The 12,194-nt window shown below is 39.9% G+C and overlaps 1 protein-coding gene across 8 annotated transcripts in view; it reads right to left on the bottom strand.

Moving 5' to 3' along the window:
* The window catches only part of ARPP21 (cAMP regulated phosphoprotein 21), a 228,825-nt gene that overhangs the window by 65,940 nt on the left and 150,691 nt on the right, over positions 1 to 12,194 (bottom strand). For 4 of the 8 annotated variants that reach the window (XM_035129799.3, XM_035129794.3, XM_088654178.1 and 1 more), the window contains 3 exons: positions 10,828 to 10,929; positions 1,899 to 1,936; positions 103 to 156 (listed from right to left, as the gene is read on the bottom strand). In XM_035129799.3, the coding sequence (XP_034985690.3) occupies positions 103 to 156; positions 1,899 to 1,936; positions 10,828 to 10,929 (194 nt within the window). The remainder of the gene's footprint in view (positions 1 to 102; positions 157 to 1,898; positions 1,937 to 10,827; positions 10,930 to 12,194) is intronic. The other 4 variants (XM_035129801.3, XM_035129800.3, XM_088654179.1 and 1 more) reach the window with 1 other exon arrangement.

Here is a 12,194-nt window from a genome sequence, read left to right on the forward strand (position 1 = left end):
ATTTAGGTTTTGTTAATGCCATAGCCCACTCTGAGGTCAAAGATAAACATTTAAACAATGCAAAATTACAAATATATCTTTAATGATCCGCATTGTGCATACCTGAAGAGCTGCCTTTTCTTAAGGGTTTCATTGCATATGCTATCCTCCAAGAGTCTGATGAAAATGAAAAGGAAGGAAACACATTTTAAAAACAGGGCAGTTTCAAAACTTGGATTCAGGTTGATGCTTCAGCTGTTATAGCCATATTTTTTTTTAATCACGCTCCTTATTTTTAAATAAGACTGCTGTCAAAGGCACAACAGCTTTAGTGCAGTAGCCATGAGGATTTTGGGCCCTCTTCTTTGATACTGATTTGTGGACACTGAATGGCAGTCTCTTTTCTATAAATTATTTTTGCATTGGTTGCAACATGTTTGCTATAAAAAAATATTTATGGTAGCGCATCACTCCGTAATGTGACACTAGAGTAGGCTCTGATAACATTAAGACACTCATTATTTTTCAGTAATGTAATTGCAGCCAGAATAATTCCATTTCCCACAAGTCAAGAACATTTATATATCTGAGAAAGAGAGCATGATCTCTCCTCTGAAACTCAGGATATTCACATACAATACGTCGTTCTAAGGTGAAATGGCCACCATTGGTGGCAGATTTCGCCTTAAGGGTGGGAAAGATCCAGATGAAACCCTTGAGGCTGTCCATTTGTGAAGTTCCCATTTATTTCAGTGATGTTTCCTTGGACTCGAGACCTTCCTTGTTAATTCTTCCTCACATTAATTAGTGGAATGAGAGAAGAGCCATTTGGATTGTCTAATTCAGTCACTACGATGTCTTGGGACAACCTTGGATACACACATTTCCCCAGTGTGTGTGTGTTTGTGTTTGTGCATGCGTTTGTTTGTTTTTAATCACTAATATAATATGTAGCACACCTAAGAAATTAGTGACTTAAGTGCATCCCATCAATTTAATGATATATCATTTGAATACCCCTTTGCTTATATTTAAACTGAAAACCTCTCCCAAATGCTATGTATTCCTCTGCTCTAATGTTTGCATATACTCCAGGCACAGGCAAACTTGGCCCTCCAGATGTTTTGGGACTACAACTCCAATCATCCCTAGCTAACAGGACCAGTGGTCAGGGATGATGGGAATTGTAGTCTCAAAACATCTGGAGGGCTGAGTTTGCCTATGCCTGATATACTCCATGCTAGCTACTTTAAGTTGGGACAAATCAGCTGATCCCTCAGCCAAAGTAGCATTCGAATACAGATTGCGGCTATTAAAACACACTGACTTGGGTCCAGATTTCGCCTCCCATGAATAGAAGGAATGCTTCTATCTGTGGAAGGCTCCTGATCTATTGGAGAAATCCTACTGTGAGAAAAGGGCGAAGAAGTAATTTTTATTTGTTTCCCTTCCATGAGGAGGGGACTCTATGACCACTCCCTAATCTCTTCATTCTGAGCTGAACTCCACAACTGTTGCTTGAGACCCAGGTCCCTACCAATGCATGCCTTAAATTCTGCTGATAATTTCATCTATAACCACAGCACATTTCATGGCGACATGTAGAATGGCCTTTTTGGGTCATGGAAATCCCTTCCATTAGAGATACATTTGTATCTCATGTTGACATCTTTTTGACGTCTCTGTTTCATCTGGCTTTGGGGGAATGTAAGAGTTAGTTGGACAGTTCCCCTTTATTGTGACTTTGGTGTTGCTGCTATTTTGTGGCTGACCTGTGAATTAGATCATTTTATGGTTTATGCTGTTTTTTCACTGCAATATTTGCACACTACCTCGAGAACTCAAGTTGAAGGCCTGTCTAAAATATGCCAAATAAGTAAATAACCCAAAATATATACAATGCATATGCACATATTTACCTGTTATCCAGAAAAACGTTTTCTTGGGAGCAAACTGACTGGAAGACAAAACAAACAAACAAATAAAAAAGCATTTTGGTTGGTAAACAAGGTAACCCTCACACCCGAGTTTTCCAGGTTGAAACCAGAATTACAGTCCACATTCATGCATCATGGATACAATGAATGCTCAAACGATTGTTAACAAGGAATTCATAACGGGTTGTTTTTGTGGGGGTAACCATATATCTATTTCTTATCTCAGAAGAGTTCAGAGGAGTACAGGTGTCAATTTTTATTTTGAAAAGAATAGGAAGTGCTTAAGCAACAATCCCAAAACAAAGATATCTAGAAGTGCTTAAAAGCAGCTGAAATCAGAGGAACAGGTATGTTGCAACTTATTTATCAGTTTCAGTGGGGCATAAGAACAGCTAACTTCTTGACTGGAGCCAAGAAGTCAATGAGAGGCAAATGGAAGGAAAACATGCTGAGCTAATAAAACAAAGAGTGAGTGAAGCTGAAGCAGGTAGAAAAGCTTTAAATCCTGCATGGTTCAATTATAAGAAACAAATTTAAGAAAGCTAACGGTACTTGGATGGAAAATAATTTGACAAAAAATAAATTTCATTGCCAAGAATCTATCATTTTACTGTTGGTTGAATCCATGAATTATTCTCATTGCCTTTGACTCTGCATTTCCCATTTGCTTTTTGTTCATAACAAGTACAATAGATGTTTTTGGAAAGAAAAAACCCTCAGCCATACTTGCAGTGAATTTAAACAAAAGAAGTGGAAATGAATGAGAGACAGAGAGAGAGAGAGAAACAAACAAAGAATAGATCAGGTCCGTTGCTTCCACAACTAGGAAACTGCAGATGATTCAAATTACATCATAAGCCACATCAAATTCTAGTGCTATGAAAGTCCAGATACTGTGTACATTTTCATTTTCAATTTTTTTTACAGGATGGTCAGAAAGGGGCTTCCGAAAACTGTTCTGATAAATCACAGACATCCATGTTCATTTCTAGTTTTCTTTTGTGAAATACATATGGCTGAAGCATTTTGCATTTTGCTGAAGTCAAGGAGGCTGTGTCAATTTACAATAATAGATATTTCATTTACAAGCTGTAATAGTGACGATGATCCCAATGTAATAATACAGGGTCTCTCATGGAGTATATGAGATGGGCCTGACTCATTCAAACTTTCGTTTGTTGTTCAGCGTTGATCGCACAAATTTCATCACAAGAAAAAAAAATGCTGTAAGGACACATAGTTTACAGCATGGAGAGAATAACAAATATGTTCATGTGGGAAAAAACAACAATACTTTCCCCCATTTTGCTGCTTTACTCATCCTAAGCTCCCCATTTTATTTAATTAACTAATTTGTATTTCCTAAGATGAAAAAAAAACGGGCAATATAGTTCTCCACCCTTGATGGCATTCATTTTCAGAGAGGCCATAGCTTTGTTGTCAGTTGTGTAAATGTATTAGTGTGTTGTCTGTGTTTCTGCACTACATGATGGATGTGGGAATTATGAAGTGAACATCGGCTCAGAAATCTGTGTCAGAGAAGACTGGAAGAGCTCAGGTGTGCATATGAGGTCAGGTTTGCGGAGGGAACATAGCTTATGAAAATTGCTGTTGCTCATGTCAGGAATAAGGGTAAATAGCACTAAATAGTTATTGAAAAGTGTAAGATGACTGTTACCTCTTCAGTATCTTGAAGGGTATCGGTGTAATCAGCATTACAGTCTTATGGATAAACTCTCAATAATAGATCCATTCATCTTCCATGCTGCAGAAGCTGGCACAAGGCCATGCCATCTCCTGGAATATGCATTTATCAGTGCTGATGTGGGTCTCCGTGGCACAAAAGACAGACACAGTTTATTACATTACCCTTGTTGTTGTTGTCTTTAAGAAAGAAAGAGCTGACAACCTTTAGGGGGAAGCAAGTTAGCTATTATCATGTTGAGTTTCACTTAGCTCTTTTATATGCAATGCTCCATTTGCTTAATGCTTGTGCTATCATAGCATAGCGATTGCTAACACTACCCTTTAAATGTTTCGCTTGCCTGCCAATCAGAAATTTAAATGAATGAAGGACAAAAAACCTCAGTATGCAAATGCATAAATGCATTTGCTTAAAGTCCCACTGTACTAGCTCTACATGCTGAAAACATCTTACAATCTCCCATGAGAAGTCTTTTCTTCTGACACTAATTTCCCTCCCAGTCCATAGTGTTGATATTTCTGGAAGACGTGTAAGCTATTTGAATGGCTTAAGAAGAGCTTTGGGGGTGGGGGGTGGGGAGAATAACCAGGGGCTATGTAGAAAGCAGTGTGGACAAAGAACTCAATTTGGACCTGGGGTTCAAATGGCCTTCAACTGTAGCTTAAGTAAGCAATTCCCTGTTCAGTTAGTCATTCTCTCCCACCCTTCAGCCCATATAATTACCACTGTATGAAGGAGAGGATAGGGGCAAGCTTATTAGCGTCTTCCTTTATGTCCCAGTTACTATCCTTTGGGCCACAAGACCCCATGAGTTGCAGGAAACCTGCTATACTTGAGTAGGTTCCCAAGTGGGACTTAGAACCCTGATCTTGTAGGATCCTACCTTACATAGGGAGTCTATCTGTTACTACCCACCATAGAAGGTCAGCCCCCAATACTTTGGCAATGGAGGCATGGGTGATGGTGGCATGCTGGCCCCCTCCGACTTGTGCAGTAGTAGCCACATGGGGGGGAAACAACAGAAAAGTGCTTATATGTATTGTAAAATCAAGATTCTGAACTTGCAGCTATCACAAATCTAGAGATAATAATTTTTAAAAAATTAGCTTAGCTGGCTCCAGCCAAAATCAATGAATCAAGTTGGCCATGGCTTAAACTCCATTGATTTCAGTGAGACTTAAGCGCAACCCTCTAATATGTTTATTATGGTATATAGTTTGTGTATGTGTCTGTCTGTCTGTCTGTCTGTCTGTCTGTCTGTCTGTCTGTCTGTCTGTCTGTCTGTCTGTCTATCTATTGCCAGAATGGTATGTACATCTCTGCTCCAACCTCACAAATAAGTAGCCTGACCCTCCCCCACACTTCATTGGCCTTTGCTTGTTCTTGTTTTCCCTTTGTGCGTGTTCTCTCTCTCTCTCTCTCTCTCTCTCTCTCTCTCTCTCTCTCTCTCTCTCTCTTGAACCTTCCTTCTTCCGGAGACCACATTCACTCATATTACTTAAATGAACTGTGTTTTAAATCGTTCATGTGACTGCTTCATTACTCTGCTCAAGCTATGTATTTATTCACAAAAAATCCTAAACAACATCGAATTCGTTACATGTTTGATTAAACAAAATAAATTTATAATTTCATGGGGGATTGGTGTGTCAATGGGTGCTGCATGAGAAGTATGGTGATCAAATGTAGCATCCTTCTGAAAGAAGGCCATGTCTGGATGCTTCCCTCAAATGTGACTATTGGCTAACACAACCAAGACTGGCCAGTACAGCAAGATTCTTATGGAAACAATGGGAATATATCTTATTAATGTTGCCTTCTAATAGCGCTGTGATGATTTGCCATGGCTGTAAATTTAAGTAATAATAGCAGAGTAGTAAAGGCTTCCCTTAAGAGGTATTGAGGCGTTACATATTCATAAAATAAATTTACACATTCCATGATAGGACATTCATGAGAAACGTGTGCGCACACATTTCATAACAGAGGGTTTTGTGTCACACAACCTCTTCTGAGCAACCAGACTGCTACTCTTGCCTACTTCCTTCCTTGCAAAAGAGTGTCCTTTGTATGCTTCTTCTGCAGTTCTTCATCACCCACTCCTGTATCTTCTGTTTAGCAACCCAAGCCTCTCTGTTTACACAGCTGCCAATCTGTTCAATTTTCTCCTAACAGCATCTGCTTGTATTGATGCCAAAGCAGATATTCGAGGCGTATCAGAAGGGTGGGGACAGCATAAATTAAACACAATTTATAATTTAAAAAACAAGGGAAGTTGCTACGGTGGTATTATTCATGTTCATAATTTATTCATTGCAAATTTCCAATTAAAATGAAATGAAAAAGCTGCTGTATGTAATTTCTGCTCTTCTGCCCTTAATCGAGATATCTGACTGCCAGTTTCAGGGACTATATTGAAAAATGTAATATAAATACAGGGCAGGACTTTTCTTTCAGCCGGAACTCGCTGGAACTCAGTCCCAGCACAAGGGAGTTGTTCATGGTGAGCTACCGCACCTCTTTTTCTAGAAAAATAGCACGGATACAGGGTCATATATATTTAGCAAACATGGACACTTTAGTTCTCTAATGGTTATTGACTCCTTTCATCATCCCCGTGGTGAGTTGGAGCTGGTGTGAGTTGGAGCATGGGTATATTTGCACCCATGAAGTGTGAACTTTTGCAACTGGTATATCCAGATTGCCTGGAGATGTCCCAGGTTGCAGGCACCCCCTCTCTCAACACCACACCTAGACCAGATTTTGTTCTTGGTGGTTTTTAAAAGTTATTGTTGTGGGTTAAAACATTCAGACATTCAGACATGTGAACCCCATAGCTGCAATTATACCACAGTTTGTAGAAGTTTGCTTTGGAGAATACCTAACGGATGCAGTAATTATTAATTTTTAAAAATCTAGAAAGTTGAGAAATCCAGAGATACTACCCTATGTGGAAGGACCTATTAAAATATCTACTCTGTACTCCACAGCAAAAGAGATTTCATATAGAACTGGAGGGAGGGGAACTGACCCACCAACAGGTACCTGAAATGGGTGGAAGTTGCCCCATGCTTAACACCAAACAAAAAGTTTCTTCTCCGAAGCAGGAGAAATGGCAGTAGAGAGACAGCACATGGATGACTTGGGAAGGCCATGAATGTCATGTGGTCATACATAGCAGCAAATTTTACAGAGTAGGACCATTAATTCAAATAGCCCAATATTGTTTTCTCTCCAGCACTTGATGCTTTTGGGTTGTTTTGAAGTGAGTGATTGCATGAATGGAAAAACTTCTGCTTGTTCAATGGAACTTCCATTCCCTCTTCTTCCCTTGAATCCCCCCCCCCAACTTCAAATCTGCTCTGGTTCCCCTCACCCTAACCATCCAGAGCAGGTAAGGGGAAATTCTGTTGTGCAAGCGGAAGTCATTCTGCTCATGCAAATTCTTAGTTTGGTTCACTCCTGAACATTTATCTGGAAATGTGGGCTGGACTTTGGACTGCCTGCATGCAGAGCATGTGCCCTACCACTGAGTTATCAAAATATGACTAGCTGGTACACCTGAGACAGGTATTAGAGAACACAGATATCTGACAGCGCGCCTCAACAGCATTGTGATTTCCCTTTTTTTATTTTGTTAGTCTTCAGTTTTATGTTCCTATTAATTGAGGATGGAGGCAGCTACCCCCTCCATGATGTATGAAAAATGCTACTTCTCAGGCGATGAAATTTGATTGGACTTCCACATCCCTTTCCTCACTGCCTCTGCTGCATATAGCATGAGAAGAGATGACGCACCAGCTGAAATCAGTAGCAACAGTAGCATAATTAATCTAATTTGCTCAAGTGCATATTTGATTTGCATAATATACAATGCGCTGTTTTGGGAGATTCAAAAATGGCAGCCCTAGTTATAAGATTTAATTCACCTCTAGTTTGCATAGCATGACATCATGTGATCATTCATTACATTGGAGGGGGCAATTTGTATTTGTAAACATGTTTCTAATGTAGCATATTAGATTCAAATCAGCATGGCAGCCCAAATTTCACAAAAGGAAAGGGAATGCCACAGCTACAATATACTTTATTAAATACCTTTTCTAAGCCTACTACAATATTCATTTATCCCTCACAGAAGGGTAGTAAAAATGATTGCTTTGACAATACTTTTATATTGAATTTTTACAAAGGTGTAATTGCTTACCATAGCTATACGTTTGGGCTGCCTAAGATTAAAATGTTTGTGGTCTTACCTGGTAGGCTGAAAAATGTTTTTGCTTTAGTTTATATCTAAATGAATAAATATTTGTTCAATGATGGTGGGATTGGCTTACTTTACTATACACTTTGAACAAAGAGCCCCCAAAGCTATCCTGATAGTTATTGATGTGTTGTTGAAATGGGATTAGTTTGATTTCATAATCAACTAAATGTTTAAGAGACTGGAGGAGAAGTATCTGTAATGCTAATCTTGAAAAATATCTATTCACAATTTCATCATTTTCATACAGGCTAAAATAGACCAAACTGCTCTCTTGATTCTACTGAACGGAAAATCCCAAATGCCCCTTAAATGCCTAGTATTATCTTCTACTCCCAATCATAGTAACTGAAAAACTCAGTGCCTGCCTCTCATTTAAAAATCGAAAACTGGACTAAGACACCAAATCAGCAGTTCAAATTGGATTCAATAAATAGTTCAAAAAACAACCAGAATAAATCTGGACTAAAAAATAATTCAATGAAGTTTTAGGATAAATGTGGACCAAAATTACCCATCTAGGAAAACACATTGCAGCAAAATATAACTGCAAGAAACAGATTTAATTAGGGTTTTAACTTTTCTGATTGTGCCCTTTTAGCATGTACTATCATTTGAAAGCACATAGGTACAAAAGAAAAGGACTCTTATAAGAAGTAGTGCATGGGCATCAGAATGATCAACACCATGCTCTAAGCAACTGAGTTGGTCAGAAGTCTGGAGAAGTCTGGACTGGAGAGGGTGATTTTTGAGAAGACAATTGGGAGGAAAGCGTTAAGCAGCCTTCCACTCAGCTCAGCTTTCCTCTGCTCAAAAACCAACTTCTTCTGCTTTTCATTTTCATTAAAATAATGAACATTTGGGATACTATAAGTTTTCACCTGAGTAACAATAAGCTTGGGTCTCAAGCTGAAATTATATGACACAACCAAACTCTTAAGTACATAGGAGGCAGCCTCATACCAAAACCAAACTATTTGTCTATCTAGTCTAGTATTTCAAACTATGACTGGGAAGGCTTGGGGGTGAGGGCTTGGGGGGGGCATCAAATGTTTGCCTTGCTCCCCCCATGTGACAAAGCAGTGGGCCCGCGGCCCATCGGTTCCACGTTGAAGTACTCATGTGGCCCATTTGGCATGAGAAGTTGGACCGCTCTGATCTAGACCTATTTCAATCTGGGTTCATGTCTGGTTTGGGGACTGAAATACCTTTGGTTGCTTGGTACAGAATCTACACTGGGAACCAAACAGGTAGGACATTTCTCTGTGGCCCCTGCTGAATATATTAGTGGCATTCAGTACCATTGGCCATGGCATCCTTCTGAACTATCTGACAGAGATGGGCTTGAAGGTCACTACTTTGCAGTGGTTCCAGTTCTTTCCCAGGGGTTGGTTCCAGAAGATGGTGGTGGAGTTTTTCTGTTTGGTAACTTGGTCACTGGTGTACTATATGGTGTCAGCCAGGAATTGATTCTGTCCCCCACTGGGAATGGTAATCTGAAAGTCTGGGCTGCATTTTCACTGAAATATGAATGATATACAGCCCCTTTTCTCTTTTTCATCTAATATCAATGAAGTTGTTGCATTTCTGAACTGGTACCTGAAGGGGAGGCAGTGGGTTGGATGGGAGCTAAAAAAACAAATCTGCAGTTCAATCCAGACAAGACGTATCTGCTCCTGATCAGGAGGAAGACTCTGGAAGAGGGTTTTAGCCTTTTCTGGATGGGGTTTTACTCCCCCCAAAAAATTAGATTCACAGCTTAGGAACACTTACGAATGTTCAGGGAGCAGGTGTTCCTGGGGTGCCTTTGATGAAATTTGGCTGCAGTGTGAGCTGCACCCATTCCTGAGGAATCAGACTTGTTTACAGTAATGCATGCCTTAGTTGCATCAAGGTTGGATTACTGCAATGGGGATGGGTGGGTGTCCTTCTGGAGAGTCTTTGGAAGCTCCACTTGGACCAGGAATAAATCGCTTATGTGGTGGATCTATTGTAGGCTAATATTCAACGGGAACGTAGCCTTAGAAACTAGATTCAGTCCAACAGCAGCTCCCAAAATATTTCTGAAGCCACCCTTCCACCAAAACTGCCCTTCTTCCACTTTCAGATAGTCTGTCAGTTTTGCTTTCTTTCTTTTAGTTTAAGTACAACTTACACATTCATTAAATTAAAAGTTCATAAAGCATTTTCATTTCCTTTAAGTTGCAAAACTGTTCAAAGGGTGAGCCGAGGATCATCAAACCAAACATCTCAGCCAATGAGCATAGGAGAGTTGGCCTCTGCTTCCAACTTACAGAACTGCTGTCTCAATGTCAGCCCTATCTGGCAGAAACATGGTAAGTGAAGTACCTCATGGCATTTACATAGCTGCCAAGTTCTCCCTTTTTTAAAGGGAAATTCCCTTATGCTGAATAGGCTTCCTCGTGAGAAAAGGGAAAACCTGGCAGCTATGGGCATTTATCCTAATACTGTTGTAAGATGATGGATTTATATAGTCCCCCAAAATGGCTGCTAGATCACACGTTTACTATTCCACACTCCCATTTGAATAGTTACAACAACTTTTTTTTTTAAAAAAAAACATTCCTGGATTAATGAAACAAGATGGTGGACAAAGGTGTCTATTTAAAACCATGTTCTGCATCTGGGTGTTACAGAATGACTCCTATGCGCCAAGATTTGAAAATTAAAGGAAACCAAGCTCAGCACGCCTGCCCTATTGGAGCTAATCTTATCCAATAACTCTTTTATCATTTTAGTTTCTGTCCTCTTTTTTTAAAAAAAATAACCCATAATCAAACTCCCCCCCCTTGCTCAATTCACATCCCTCCACTGTCTCCTGCCACAAAGTGCAATCTTGCCACAGTGTCAGAGTGGGAGGATACTGGCTGACTACTGATAAAGATATGGCACTAAAGAGGCAATTAAAAACAACTACTCACATCTTGTGCAAATATTCTCTCCCTCACCCTCTGATACTCCTCTTCTCTCTCTTCAATTGATTTACTTCGTCTGTCATCTCTAAATGGATGAATTCTGTTTTGCTGAGCATAAAAAAAACAAACCAGGAGGATTATATAAGTTGAGCTGCTAAAAACTGCAGTTAAGTAACTGTCAGCTGAGAATAATAAATGTTCACTTAAACAAATGAGGCATGAGGATGATTGTGTTGTCTCATTCCTAAAGTGGCATGCGATTCATGATGTTATGCTATGTACCTTACAGCATCAATCTAGATGCTACTGGGATGTTTCTGCTTTGCATTGGGCTTTTTGGGTTCTTCTCTTTGATGATACGAAGTTGCCTCATACTCAGCCATGCTGCTGGTCCATCTAGAATAGATCAGTCCTATCTGCTCTATCGGACAGCACTCCAAGGTCTTTGGTACTCCTTGATTCATTGCATTGCTTTTGTTTTTCACAGTTAGCTACACTGGGGACATGTGTGTACTAAAGGTGTACAGGATAATAATTTAAATTAGTGTTTCCCAACCTTGGGTCTCCCAGCTGTATTTGGACTACAACACCCATCATCCCTAGCTAGTCAGACCAGTGGTCAGGGATGATGGGAACTGCAGTCCAAAAACAGTTGGAAAACACTGGTTTAAATGATGTTTTAGCCCCCTCTTGCTTTCTGAGACCTTGTCAACTGGAATTTCCAGGTATTGAACCCAGGAACTTCTGTTTGCAAAGTATGCATTCTGCCACTGAGCTCTTCTGTATAAGAAGAGATGAGGTAGCATGATTGATTTGGAAATCAATCTGCAATCTAGAGTAGAGGTGTGTTGGCTCCTTCCACTCACAATGCCCCCAACTAGTCAGGGGGGAAAGCCCATTTGTCAGACTTCCCTTGTTAATTTATTGGAGCAGCAGCTATCAAATCAAGTGAAGGAAAAGAGCGTGGAAAGGCGAGTGATATCAAAGGCTGAAAAAAGCCTCACAGATGAGGAGAAATGATTTTGAGAATATTGTGCACAAGAGTTCTAATCATTTCTGTAGCAATCCTTAGGCTGTTACCGTCAACTGGAGAGGAAAATGCAGACTTTCATTGCAACGAAGTCCAGAAAGCAATAAAACATGTTAAAGTGCTTAATGGGGAAGATATTGCCCTGTACAAAGCTTCATATCTACTGTTAGCCTGTAGCTGCAATTCTCTCGCCTCCTCCTTTAACTACGCTGTATCTTCCCTCCGCTCCTTTACCTTCCTTGCTTGCAATCTGTGTTCCCTAAACCCTTCTTCTCCATTTCTGAAAACCAGCTGTGTTATCATGTGCAGCAACAAACTGCAGAAGAAAAATGGGAAAGGAAGC

The sequence above is a fragment of the Zootoca vivipara genome, chromosome 11, assembly GCF_965207765.1.
Source record: "Zootoca vivipara chromosome 11, rZooViv2.hap1.1, whole genome shotgun sequence".
In the NCBI taxonomy this organism is placed as follows: Eukaryota; Metazoa; Chordata; class Lepidosauria; order Squamata; family Lacertidae; genus Zootoca; species Zootoca vivipara.